At 42.3% G+C, this 14817-nt stretch overlaps 1 protein-coding gene across 4 annotated transcripts in view; it reads right to left on the bottom strand.

Annotated features, from left to right (window-relative positions):
* Nucleotides 1–12947: 12947 nt before the first annotated feature.
* Nucleotides 12948–14817, bottom strand: part of MYB (MYB proto-oncogene, transcription factor) — a 28006-nt gene continuing 26136 nt past the window's right edge. For all 4 annotated transcript variants that reach the window (XM_039569851.1, XM_039569850.1, XM_039569853.1 and 1 more), the window contains one exon: nt 12948–14383. In XM_039569851.1, coding sequence (XP_039425785.1) covers nt 14267–14383 — 117 coding nt within the window. In that variant the 3' untranslated portion in view covers nt 12948–14266. The remainder of the gene's footprint in view (nt 14384–14817) is intronic.

A 14817-nucleotide genomic window follows, 5' to 3' on the forward strand; every position in this document is an offset into this window, starting at 1 on the left:
AAATGTGTATAATACACCAATGGACATTTTCTTTTTAATGGAAGGAGGTATAAATAGAAGGAATGAGATGAAAATGAGAAGCAAAACTTAGGCTACATGTAAATGGAAAAATCTTAACATTGGGATTACGGGATCATCTCCTCAGGGTAGTAGTGGAAGCCTGTAGTTTAGGACTCGAACAACCAGACAGAGAAGGAGCACGAGGCACCACATTGCAAGGAGCAGTCCTGCGTTTTGCACTTGGATTTCCTCATAAGGCTCCTTTGCCACCACTCTCCTTGAGGATCTGAAGGAATGTTTAATGTTGATGGCTCAGCCAAACTGCAGCTTTGGGAATTCTTATCTATCCTCAAAGTCTTATCTTTTATTTCAGTTGTTTAGATTTGCTGACTTCCTGTCTACAGTGCTTATCCGAGTTTATTGTTCAGTTTTACTATTCCTTGCTTAACGATTGCTTCTTTACTCTTGACGGTGCTTCTTGAGTGATTTCTCTGTTTATCTTTACCACCTTGTTCAGGTGTTGGAAGTAACATGCTAAGCTTGGAGCTGTCTCAGCAATCCAAAGATGCAGATTTTCCCCATAGATTTGCTGGGTTTTTTTACTTGCATAGCAACCTTTTTATTTGTAGCACAGTTCTGAACTAGACATGATTCTTGCATTTCTCTACTCATGTAATTTTATTCTTGTTCAGATAGCTTTCAGGGGGTTTTTTTGATTGGTTGTTTTTTGCTCTGATCCTTTCTAGGCAAAAAAGGGTTAATTAGCCTCAGTAAAACATTGACAGTCACCGGGGACTGCTGCAACTGAGATGAAAAACAAGACTGCACCTGTATGCTGGCAATTTCAGATAGATTCTGGTCAACTATTTTTCTCTCCTGCTTTGTTCTGCCAGCTGCCTCAGTGCTTTGGATGCAGGTGGAAGGATGGACTTTGCTATCTATAAAAAAATTAAATTGTGAAGACCAACTTCCGTCTCACCTCCCCAGGGATCAAAGTGATTGCCACGGAACATGGCAAAGCAGGAAACAGGCTGCACATGGTCTCCACGTGAAAGAAATAGTCTGAGATAGATTTTTCCCTTTTTGCCTCCCTCCTTTCTTTCTTTCCCTTTATTTTTTTGGAAGAGACAGTGAAAGCATGGAAGGAATCCCAAAGTGATTGACCATGACTGAAGGGACAAGCCACCACTGTATAGCACACACTCTGCAATATCACTACAGCAGTTCCTCGATAGAGGAGCTGTTGCAGCTCCTCCAATAATCCAAAGAAAGGCAAAAGATTGCTTGGGAGCTCTGGCTTATGTCTTGATGTGTGCTTATGAAAGAAGTTCTCACAGAAGCCCTGTAGATTTATGTCATAATATGCCCGTGTATGATGAAAATGAGTAGTCCCTCCTGCCTGTGAAGGTGCCTTCGCTGCCTGTTGTGAGCAGCAGAAAACACGTGGACTCTCTGAAGGTGTGAGATGGATTCTAACAACAACATTTCACTATTAAATAAATCTCCCAGCAGCAAATACTGCTGACACAATAGGAACTTTCTGGTGTTGTGCTACGCTGTCTCTACAGTCAGGCTTTCCTTGGCGTTTTTGACTGGTGCTGTGATAGAAATGAACAACAGGTAAATAGCAGTAGTAAGATCTGAGCTATTTAAATGTCAGCAGAACATAAGACTTGCAGGATAGCAGTCCCCATGAAAGGGCTTTCAGCAGGGAGAAAACCCCAAAATACCCATTGGAAGAGTTAAAGAGTTATGCACTGTTGGCGTGGGTTTCGAAAATACTGTCAAAAGGAAAAGACATCTGATTTTTTCCCCCTTTTTTCAGTGATATGAACAGATGCTTAACTTAGGTTGTTTTCTCGGGTTGTTGTTTTACATCACTGCTCTGCAAGCCCACGCCTTCAAAGTGCTGTGAAAAAAAATGAAGAGGAAAAAATACAGAAGTTGCTAAATGGAGATCAGTGAGTTACAGCAGCTGAAATTAACCCACATGCATATTGCAATGAAGTGTGTGGGGACTTTGGAGGAGGTAGCTGGGTTGGGTTTGTGTAATTTTATTTTGAGCTGCCTATGACCTTCTAATGCTAATGTGTCTTTAAACAGTGTATATTTATATGTATAACATATAAATACAAAATAACACTTGGTATTAAGAAAGATTAACCAAATCTTACATGTCAGGGCATGCAGTACCCCAAAAAGAATGTCTTTGCCTCCTCTCCGCCACTGCAGAAAATACTCACCTGATTTGCAGATAGTTTTTGCCTGTCCCTACAGCACCAGGTACCACCACCTGCAGTGTGTGTGAGGCAAAACAGGATAATAGCTGGATGGAGGATCTTACCTGCTTTAGTATATACACAGTGTGCTCCTGTGCCTCTGTGCTGTTTGGGCTTTCCGACATGCGGTGTCAAGGCCACCCTTCGCTTTGTGTAGGAAGTCTTGCCAGTACTCGTTTTGCACTACCACTTTCAGATGCAGTCATGGGACAACACTTTATCCCACGTGTGTCATGCAACTAGTGAATGCTCCTGTACCTGTGATTGCCCAAGGGTGCAAGTGAGGTTGTGCTTTCTGCTGCAGAGAAAATCAAAGCCTGTAATATCTTTGCATTAGTTCAACCATTGATCTAAGAAGCTGTATCAGGTAGTCCAATAAAAATTTTGCTCTCCTTGTAAACCTTGTCTGACTCTGTAGTAAATGAGTTACTTTTCCTGATAGCTGATGAGAATTTGCTTGGTGCTTGAATGGGCTTCTGAACTTTCTATCCACATTCTTCAGTTTTATCTTATGTTTGGCAGAATATTGGCATCATTAAGATAAATGATTCACTATTTCTCTTTGGTAGGGAGAGTTACATAAAGCAGTTACGATCCTATTCATAGGATGCCTTGTTTTACATCCAGATACATCAGTAATAGTTAATTTTGTCTTAAAAAGGATGAATTTAAGGTTATGTTTAGAGTCTGCATTTTTTACCAGAGGTGCTCTTTGTAAATAGGCATTTTTATGCTGTTGTGAGCTCATATTTGACATAATTTTCAAGTTATTTCAAGTTGTTCTCCAATGCAGACACGTGTTCGGTGTAAGTGCTGTAGTCTGTGTAAAATGGTGGAGGTGAAACCCGAAATGCTCTAATCTGTCAGCAAATAGTGGTAGCAGGAAAGTGAATACTCATGGCTTGAACAAATGAGCAAGTTTTTACCTCAAATGGACTGAGCCTGAAGGCAAGTGTGATTTCCTGAAGAGAACTCCCTTTTTAGTTGCACAAGCTTTGGATGGACACAGTTAGTGGAGAAGGCCAGAGCTGGATGCTATGTTGTTTTGCTGTTGGCCTTTCCCTTGCCAAAGCTTTGGATATAGCCCATGCTGACTGGGTGGGGCTGTACATGGGGATGGGCTGGGAATGGCGCCTAATGGCGTGTGTTCCGTAGTGTGAATGCAGAAATGTTCTTGGCAGGCAGGTGGTACTGGACATGTCTGATGATGAGGCGGGGTTTGATACTCCACCTACTGAGCACATTAATGGATTCCCTAATTCAGCCTTTTGTGCTTTACACATTTTAGTGTCTCCTGTGAAATATTAAGATTTTTTTCTAGGCAGAAATCCCAGAGCTATCCTTGCCGCACTGAAAAATGAAAACGGACCATTCAGTCTTGGATCCCTGCAGAAACTTACACAAGACTTTTCGTGTAATGAAATACCTACTTACCATACTGCAACAAAACTGTGCTCAACAGTAATAACCAAATCCATGGGAATGAATGAATGCCACAATGCCGATTTTCAAAAGTAGAAATTACATAATGAATCTTGACATTGACTTAACATAAAGGGACTGCCATAGCTCTTTGAATCCTAAAATAAGATTAAATGAAGGTGTCATATCACTTTCTCTGCCAAAGGTTTGTTTTGGCCATCAGAAGACAGCAGTGCACAACCACTACATTTTTTTCCTTTAACAGTACTCACCTCTGAGACTTTCCTTCATGTGGGAAAGGTATGTGTGTCTAAGTGATATGAAGCTGTATTTTCTCTCAGTCCCAAAGTACAGAGGTTTCTGAAGTACTGAAACAGTACGGAAGTGCTGAAACAGCATGGGTGTTTCTGAAGAGGTTTCAGAGATCTCATCCCTATCTTTGCTCTAGCTGCAGTTCTCTTGTAGTGCTATTGAACTGTTCCAATAGCCTTAATATGATCAGATATGACTATGAGGAATAAATGCTGATCTGCATAATGAGCTAAGTGTCTAAAATATAAATAAGTGTGGTTAGTGAAGCTTTGCCTATATTAATATGCTTGTTCACTTTACCTGTGCTTAACGCAGTAGGGCATTCTGCATATCTGTTCAGTAAAGGCATTTGCATCTTTTCAATTACTTTGCTTAAATGTAAACTATTGGTGTCAAATGTTGCCCATCTTTTGAATAATCAAAAGGTAAAAGTTATCATTTAAAGTATAAATTAAAAGATCATTAAGGCTTGGGAGTACAGTACTTCAAAGTTAGGGGAGTCAGAACTGAGGCTTGACATGCAATTAATTCACCCTCCCCTCACTACCCACTTTTCTGTATATTCATTACAACACTAATCTTAATTATACAGTCACATTTATGTGTGTGCACCCATTCATACACACATTTACATCTGGCTCCTAGCCAGTAATTCCCATTGCTTCCAACTTGCCTTTACACCCACCTTGCTCTATGTCCCTCTGCATTGGTGTGGGGTAACCTCATCCTTGCCATGCAACAGGCTTAGTGCAGAGCAGCAGGAGGCCCCTGAGAGACCAAGGCAGCTCAGCTGAGCCCCTGTGACATTGCACCGGCCCCTACAGTACAGAGCAGGGTAGTAGGTGACCAAGTGCAGCCCCTTACCCTCAGAGGGGTGGTGTGTCCTGCCCAGGAGGGGAACTGCCAAACTGTGGTGAGCCCCTGCTGCTGCTGTGCTGAATGAAATGCTCAGAGGCCATGATTTGGTCAAGTTTATATGAATCCTCATAGGAATAAGAGTCACAAATTACACTCCTGCCTAAAATTTTGAAACCCTGATCCACAGTGTACAGCCAGGAGAGTTTCTTAATTGAAGCTAATATAAAAATACTTAAACTGGTTATTATGGTTTGAGACAAAATGACGGTGGGGAACCTAAATGGGTTTTTAATCACAGTATATGCAATGCAAAACAAAAAGTCAGTTAAAGTTCACAGACTCATGCTATGCTAACTAGGCCTACCAGGGCAAGGAAAAACGAGTTTTCCTCAACCTCATTCTCAGAAAGGGTTGAACCGTTTTTGCTACAACTTTTTTTTTTTCTTCGATATTTCTCTTTATTTGTTTTCCATTCTAGAGTGTGTGCTCTAGTCATTCTCCTACCTGTGGTTAGTGTTACTCAAAGAAGACACACTGTAACTGAAACTCTGAGTTCCCTCCAGCTAGTCCAGTACCACCTCAGTTGTCTGAGAATCCTGAAAATAGCTAAAAATAAACGTGTTTTTCAAAGTGGACAAGGCTGCCTTTCTAAAAGCAGAACAAAAAAATCTTAGCTAAGAGGAGTCTGGGTTTTCATCAGAACCATGCACATGACCAGCTACACTGAAATGTAGTGATAAGGTATGTAAATATTTTTCTACTGAAGAACATTCACCAGGTACATTTTTGGCTGAATATCAGCAATTTTGTGGTGGGGGATGATTGTGCAAGGCATATGAGATGCAAATTGTTCAGTCTTCCCTGTGTGTAGAAGAAACATGTGACTGAATTGTCATGTCTGGAGTAAGAGTTCTGATTTTTTTTCAAATCTTTAAGTAGTAACTTGCTCGAGCCTAAAATAATCAGGACTCAGACTATTCATATTTTGTAATATTTTTAGCAGCCAATAAGTAATCAGTATGTCTTTTTTCACACTTTTCAACCTTGATGAACAATTCTGAAAAATAAAGCTGTGTCATAGACTACATCAGTCCCAATGAAAATGCAGCAGTTGTGCAGCCCTGAAAGCTGTGGATTCCCTGGTACTCGAACCATGGTGGGAGGACAGACATTCACAGGATGTCCTGGAGCCTACAATTTTTTCAGTCAGACTTTCTAAGTCCTCCTGAAGAAGATGGCTTCGACACAAGTTGACCAAGCATGTTGTCCAATCAGCATGGACAGCTGTGGCTTTAAACAATGACAGCCATTGTTAGGTCAATTTTAAAGTAGGTCCTTAAAGTTAATGTGATTATGCAAATGTTGCCCTAACTACCATGGCTGTCTTATATCCTTCACAAATGAGTGCATTGTCACTTTTCATTATGTGCATACAGCCCTGGTGGTTTGATGGTATCATTGTATCTCTTGGAAATGGACCATGTAAAGGCCATTCACTGTTGGCACTGCATTGTGCTTTTCCCCAAGCAGACCAACCTTGACCCACAAATGAGGGTGGTAGAGATTTTCAGGCTGAAACCTGCGTGTGTTATTCACATGATTACTCCCATTGACTTGGCTGGAAACTCTTGCAGCAGGCATGGAAGAATTAGGTTAAAATAAGGTTCTGAAATTAAGTCCAGTCCACTCTAAACCATGATGTATCTGAACTAACCTCTGACAACTTTCTATGATAAAAGGTTTTCTGTTAAATCACTTGCAGCATAAATTGAAAAATTAACACGTTATTCATTGGGAAAAAAACCTCCAACCTGTCAGACAACTTCTGTGTATGTTTTTTTTCCATGGTGTCTTTATGATTACTATTACTAATTTTATTTTAATAATGAAATACCCTTTTACGGAAATCTGTGATCACAAACAGGGAAGCTGAGAAATCTCAGGATCTGCGTGTTCTGGAAGGTGGCGGATTTCAGACGACTCATCAGTTGGGGGACATGACTGATTTCAGACTCTTGGTTGCTTTGCTTTCAATGAAAACCAGTGACTTGCAGTTTCAGTTCTCATCACAGAAGATGTTCTCACAGCAATCTCTTGTTTGGATGGTTTTCTCTTTTTCTGAGTGCGAGTCTGGTGTTTGTCTGAGTTCTGTCCTTCGCAACTTTTTGTTCTGGTGGACAAGAGTCTCCATAATGCAAGCACATGACACACAGCCTGTGATAGATTCAGATTGCTGGTTGGGATTTGGGCCTGCTCTGTAAAATAACCTTCCTTTATTTCTAACAGAATAAATAATATGTACATAATATATATAACCAAGAGAGATTTGCATGCGCTTACTTAAGTAAATGTAAGGGAAAATCATCACCTCCCAGGGAAGTCCTCTGCTGACTTGCAGCAGCTCTGTTATGAACACAAACTTCCTCAGGAGATTCAAGTTCTTGGAAACTGCAAGGGCAGCACACTCTGTTGCTTGGTTGTGTTATTCTACATGCATCTTCTCAAAACATCCTCATCACTGCAACACCTGAACACTGCTCCAGAACGAGAGTGTCCTTGGCCAGCCTGTGTGTACAGTCAAGAGAAATCTTGTCTGTCCAAACCTACACTCGTAGCATCTGGGCTCTCCTTCTTTCACAGAGCCTGGTTCTACTGGAAAGGTTGGATTAGGGTGTGGAAACCTGCTTTGGTACAGCAAGGCTGAAGCTGCAGCACCCTCAGCATTGTCTTCAAGAGAGTACAGGGCCGCCTTTGGAACACTAAGCCTTCTGGAAAACTTCCCGTGCTCTACAACAAAGTGGATTTCTGTTATTGGAAATCCTTTGGAAGAAGTTAGTTATGGGTGTTAAAGAGGAAAAAAGAGCTTTTATCACTGATAGGAAGGCAAACCAAGGTATCAAATAAATTTCCACATTCACTCTGTTCAAGCTGTCACATAAAAACTAAGTTGCTCCATTGATCAACTGCCAGACAGGATGTAGCAAGTAGTTTTTGGATGTCAGACAGACAGCACAGCAAAACTTGGAAGTGACAACAAGGAGGGGGGACTGCTGGCATAATCCAGCATCTTATTTTAATCATCATCCTTGCTGCTTTGTGATGCCTGTGGCAAAATTGTGGTGCAGATGTGTGCCGGGTTCAGTCCTCCCCGGTCATGCTGGGTCTGGCTCTGAGATTCCAACAGTAGCTACTCCAGCTGGCTGCAATGAAGGCTTGTACTAGAAAGCCCTGGGTCTCAGAGCAGTGATGGAGGAGTGTCTATCACATCGGTTCTGTAGCTTATCACCATACAAACTTCATTTGTAATTCGTATTTGTTACGGGTTTTCTGTTAAAGGATGTGGCCACAAATCAGAGGTTGGCAAGGAAAGGATTATTCTAACCTCTTTGATTAAAGAAAGTTAAGGCTGTTCCTGTGTTGTTGATAACTCAGGAGGGGAGCCTGTGAATTGCTGCTCCTGGACTGCCACTGTGGGACCTTCATGGGGCAGCAAGAGAACCCATCCCCTTCCTGGACAGGTGGGCAGCTGCTGAGAGGGTGCCAAAGCTGGGTGTAACATGGCCTGTCTCGCCTATTCCTGGTGGACCTTCCAGCCAGGGGCAAATCAGCCTCCAGAAAGGCTTTTGTGTACCTCCCTGACTGGAGTATGTTACTTGAGATACAACCAGAGCTTGCTTTTCAGTGAAGATGATCCCGAACCTGGGGACATCAAGAACACCACTGTGAGTGTGAGACCTCTGGTGAGTGGGAGTGGCAGGAACACATCTGCCATAGGCAGGGAAATGATCCATGTCCTTAGTCCTGGCCAAGTGTGGGCTTGGGTTCGCTGCTGTTATGGAGACCAGTGACTTTTATCAATCCATTTGCAGCAGTGTTTGGGCCTGACCCTGCTTTGGGGAAACAGAGATGAAATAAGTAGGGGTGCAGAGGGGATGGCCAGTATGAGCAGAGCAGAAAAGAAAAGCAAAGTATAATCTCTTTTCTTTATTATTTCACTGGAAGTTATTTTAGGCCTTTGACTGCAGCTGTTTCTCAGTTTATTTCTTTGGTGCAGGAAGGCTTAGCTGGGCAGGTAGGAGCTCTAACCTCTTGCAGATTTCCATTTTCCTGCCGGCAGCACAGGCTAGCAGTACCTTTATCTGCACAGGAAGGCTGAGCCAGCACCTCAGAGGTCTCTGCCTTGAGCTGCTAGGAACACAGATATCAAAAACCCATCACTGAAATAATGATAGCCTCCCTGCACCTTCAGATAACTCCTGTGCTGATGTACGCTGATGAGAGAGTTAATGAAACATGAGAGAGGTGGCGGGCAGGAAAGCACACCTGCAGGCACCCCTTCAAGGCTCTCTGGGGGCTGACTGTATCGGGAGGGCCACAGCAGGCTTGCAGCTGGGCTGGCAGGAACTGGGAGATGCAGAGGTGGTCTCTATGGTTAGTATAGAAACCTGTCTGGGGACAGCTTCCTGAAACTTTCTTCTTTGTCTTCTTCGCTTCTCTGACAGATGTGTGCACAGAGCGCATCTTGGAGCTGTCGTGATGAGTAGTGATTTAATCAAGCAGTAGAAGTTGTTTTCCCCATGAAACAAAATTTCCTAATTTCCTTGGCTGTGAGTTGAGCTAGGCTGTAAGTGTGGATCTGCGTGGTCTGAGAAGTGGAGGCTGTTTTACAAAACAATTAAAAAGTCAGCAATTATTCTGATACCCAAATGGATTGGAAAAATGCCTTCTAGAAATGTCATGTATCAAGAGGGATTGTAAAAAACAAAAACAAGCTCAACAACCTGATCACCGATAATTTATGGAAAAATAACAGCAGAGCGAATACATTTTGCAGCCCTTAACAATGAGCTGTGTAACCAATGCCAGCTTGCAAACACAGCTGAAGGCAGAATTTGGACCTCTCTGGTCTACCTTCATTATTTCACTTCCATCAGTCACTGAGAGCAAAAAAGTCACAAACAAGTTTATGCTGGTAGCAGGGTCTTCAGTGAAAACTGCTGAGACATCAAAGTCAAGTTCAAAGAAGAGAGGCAAACAAAGGGAACAAGTGCATTTGGTCAGGAAACATGACTTCCTTTTGAATTAAGACATTAGACTGGAGACTGAAAGATGTGACCAGGGTCTTTCCCTGGCCACCCACGTAGAACTCCACCATTGCTCCTGAGCAACATCTGGGCTCTTGACTGACTCCACCCATGCTAGGAAACAAGGACACAGGCAAAATGCAGACCAGTGCCTCAAAACCATTCTCTCCCAAACTGAAATATTTTTAACATGCTCCTTAAACACAAAACAAATCAACAACCAACAAAAAAACCCCAAACCCCAACATATTTTAAATAGATTTCTAGGAACAAGCCTTTTGTTCTGTGCTTTGCCATCACACCTGTGTCCGATCAGGAATGAGGTAAAAATACAATTAAATGTGGCAGGAGTAAGAAGAGGTGATGATTATGATGTTCCAGTCACAATCTTACAGAAACATCCTTTGCTTATGTGCCTGCCTGTGTGGGCTTGAGGGAGGGCTGATTGCCATTGACTTAGCTGGCACAGATAAGGATCAAGATTACAAATATGGAAAAAAACCTTCTGGCTTTTTTGAAGGATCACTCTCATGCTACAGAATATTCAGTGCTGTGCTTGCTCTCTGCTTTACCCTCAGCAGATTTATTTTGGCTCCTAACTACAGTCTGGCTCTTTCATTCAAGCTCTAATATTTTTTTCCCAAACCAATTCAAGCTCTGGCCCTTTTTCAGTTCAGGCTTATAGCTGTCACATGGACCTGTGGGAGTTGAATCCCCAGGATTCCCGGCACAGAAAGCTGAAGAATGACAGGGAACTAGCTGGGAAACACCTCACACTCTGGTTTTTTCCTTTATTTTTTGCCCTGGCTCCTTTGCCCCTTCATTTTTAATTAGTGGCATATGCTGAAATGATAATTTAAATTCTTTTCAGAAATCAAAAGAATTCCCACTGACAACATTATTAAGTTACAATTACAGAGAAGAAAAAGGTTAATAGGATTTAGAGCCAAATATCTACTCTCCATTAAAAGAGAACTTGACTGAACTTGCTTTCCTTTCATTTTGGTAGGTTACTCTAGGTTTAAATGGATCCAGGATGGCCATACAGCTGTGCAAAGGGCCACTGCTAGGTCAGGTTGCTGTCATCAAGACCATTTACACAGACCTATCTCAGGACAGCTCTTGCCTGACCAGCTCAAGACGGAATTTACCAGAGAGGTGGGACTCCTCTTGGACCTCTGAAAGGTGTGTATTTCAGACAGTGAGCAGAGCACGGTCACATGGGGATATTTGCGTGAGAAAGACGTGTAGGAGGTGGCACTTTGCTGTAAAGGAAATGTAGACACTATTGGTGGAGGGAAAATAATCAGCTTCCTGGGTCTAGCATCCAAAGAAAGCCTCTTCCTTTGCCCATGCTGGGCACCACATGTGTGTAGAAACATATGCAAATCTGCCTGAATCTACTGAGTGTTTTGCATTTTCAGTGAAACGAGAAAGGGGGAAAAGAAACATTTTCCTCTGTATTAGCTCTAAGAGTGTCCATCAAGAAGACAATTATTGTAAGAGTTTTACATCTTTAAAATGGATTTTAAAGCAACTGAGGGGTGTAGGGGAAAAAAAGCCTACTCCTCTTGCTGGGCACCTGCAGGCTGAGCTTCCATGGTTCCCAGCACTGGGATAATGGTCCGTTTAAACTCAGCCAGGATTGGTGCAGTTACCGCTGGAGCTGTACAAGGCAGGATCTTTGCCTTGAGGTCTGGTTGTAAGCTTGGCGTTCCTTTTTTTTTCTTTTAAAGCTGTAACACGTTGCCTAAGCTGTGTGGCATGCCTCAAGGCAGGCCTTTCCCTCTTCCCACATTGCACACCACCGAGTCCTGCAGGGCGCTCTCATCCTGCACAAGTGTTTTTATGGTGTGAGCCCACAGCTACGGCACAGGCAAGGGCTCCTGCAGACTTCCCCTTCTCCGTAATCCACGCCCGGCCCCGGGCTCCTGCCTGTGGTAACCGCTGAGAAACTGCCTCGGAGCTGGCTCATCCCGGCCCCAGCGTTGGGTTGAGAGCCCAAACCGCACAGGAGGGATGGATATGAAACACATGAAACAACTTAGAGGGGGCTCCTGCAAGCACTAGTCCCTTCTCACACTGAAAGCCAAAAGCACACGAGCAGGGACCTGTACAGAGGGTGAAAAAGGCCATTTTGCTCCTCCTTTTCCGTGCACTGTGTGGTTTGAGGGCCAGCATGTGGCTTCAGCTGGGAGGACTAGGCAGGTGCTGGGTAAGGAGCAAAAAGGACTGGAAGGCACCTCCGGGCCTCAGCACATACATGGCTACTCTTCCATCATGGAGCTGAAGTCTGCTCTCATGAGTATCAGTCTGACTTCAAAGTGCTTGCACCAACTAACATTTCAGCCATTTATATTCAAGCTACTCAATAAAACACCTTTTTTTTTTTTTTACAGGTTGCCTTTTTATTTGTTTGTTTGTTTTGTCAGGAGTTGCTTTTATGTCTGGTCTTCTTAGGGCTGAAAGTCCCTCAGCATGTCAGCTGTGTGAGGCTCTTGCAGGTCTGTTCAATTATTTGCTGTGAAGCACAATGCACCAGGGTTTCAAAGCATATTCTCACCTCTGTTTTCTCAAGACAAGCATGAAAAAAGCCTGTTCTACAGTTGTAAGAACTTCAGAATATTTTTCTCTTATTCAATTGGTTCCTGACCTGATTGTCCTTAGATGAAAAAATAAATTAGCCAGCATTGTGGGAGAAGGGCAGTTTTGCACAAAAGGTGCAGTGAGTCTGCCACTGACTGAAGCTGACCTGGACTTCGGCATCAATAGAGATGTGCTCCGAGACCACAACATGCTCAGTACTCACTGTTTAATGCTGTGTTCCTTCCACTTCCTTAACAATCAATGAGAACCAAGGATTTTGAGGCTATGGTGTGCAAAACTCTATTCCTTGCTTATCTAAGTGTGCTGGGAAAAACCCTCTTGGCTTGATTGTTGCCTTTAACACCACCGCCTAAAAGCTAAAGACAAACAAGAGTAGGAGGCCATGCAGGTTTAAGTAAAAAAGAACACACTTTATTTATCTACAAGGCAGTACATTGTTGTATAAAAAATTAAGTGCAGATAAAGCTGCACCAAATGCTATTAAGGCAGCAAGTCAGAGGCTGTTATAAAAACACAAAAAAATAAAAAAATAAAATAAAATCAGTGTTTTGCCATATCAATAAAGATTTGATATGGCAGTACAAAGAACCATGTATTTCTAAGAACCTGATTCAGTACACAAGACCCAAGTTAGGGAACAACTAGCTAGACATGGAACAAAAGAGACAACATGAACAAGACAGTGTTCTCCCAAACATATGAAGGTGCAATGCATGCTGTTACAAACCAATGAGAAACAAAACAACACATCCACACAAAAAAAAAAATCTCCCAATAACAGTGTTCAAAAATATTGCTTATAAAAAAAGGGGAAAAAATATAAATGATGTAAAAAAAATTAAAACAAAAGGTCTGAAATGCTAGTGCATAGTCAATTAGCTAACAACAACATTTGTTTTTTTTCCATATAAAGCTCTACTGCTCCTTTTACACTAGCAGCATGTCTACACGCTAAGGTCTGTAGCAGCAAAACACAGTATTCATTTGGCATTTACAAAATTAAATTACTGAATAAAAATATAATTTTTCTCATAAATCTATGTTTCATACAGTAATATTTTTTAAAGCAAGCTAATTACCCACCCTCCCCAACACACAATGTATAATGGCCTAGAACCAAAACAGAAAGGAGTATTTCAAGAGCCATGGATGTTTGAGCATTCACGATCTTGATCAGCTTTCCCCTTTTGCCCAGACAAGCGTTTGTAGTAATGCTTTTCACTTCGGTATTTTACACCAATGCATTTTGTTCAGTGATTTAAAATATATCTGTTTGAGTACCTGCTCTTTTATTATTAAGAAAACAAAATAAAAAAAAAGAAACAAACTAAACCCCACCCCTGCCTAGCACATCACTGAAGTAACAATACTGGTGTACTAAGTCTGCTTGATCTCAAAAAGTACAAGAAAAATTATCTTTATTATAAGACTGCACTTAAGATCATTAATTACCGATTCAAACTCAATACCTAATAATTTAGGCAAGTATCGTTAAAAAAACACAAACTCTTAAGTTGGGTGAAATCCAACAAGAATATATATGCTGAGTGACTAAATGCACTTTGTGCTGCTCCCAACTGTTGTACCACAACAAAGATAGGCTCTTCTCCCATTCATGACAAGTTCTCATGCAGATGAACAGGAATTTCCCAGTGGAGGTGAAGTGTTCTCAAAACCATAATGCTTCTCTGTGTGTCGACCCTTTCACATCACCAGAGTCCTGGTGGGGAAGGTGGCCATGTATTTTCGTGCCTGATCCGTCAGAGCCATCTGATCCTCGATCTTCCCGCAGGACGCTGACTCCCAGGCATTGTTTAGATGCTAATTTAGAAGAGAGAGAGAGATTTAGGTGGAATGCTGAGTGATTTATCCATAGCCCCAGCCAAAGCCAGGCCTGCTCACAATTAACTGTTCCATGAACAGTTCCATCCAGGCAGCGGGATGTTGTCCCGTCCCCGAGAAATTGAGATCTCAACACAACAGGCAAAAAAAAGTCATCCTGACTTCTCAGTTAGCGACCACAGGGGCAGACACACCCGATGATCTGCAGAGGGGCCACCACAAGAGCCAGGATCCAAACCTTCCTGCTTCTCTTTCAGACAGTGTCTTTTCTCTAAGGCCATATCTATAGCCTTGCCTTTAATCCTTTAGGAAGGCCTAAAGGAGAATGCACTTGGCAGGCGGACTTTACAGTCAACAGCACGGACAGGCTACAGCCCACCGTTAGTGTTATGACCATGCACAAATTCCTGCCA

Source organism: Corvus cornix, chromosome 3 (genome assembly GCF_000738735.6).
Source record: "Corvus cornix cornix isolate S_Up_H32 chromosome 3, ASM73873v5, whole genome shotgun sequence".
Lineage (NCBI taxonomy): Eukaryota > Metazoa > Chordata > Aves > Passeriformes > Corvidae > Corvus > Corvus cornix.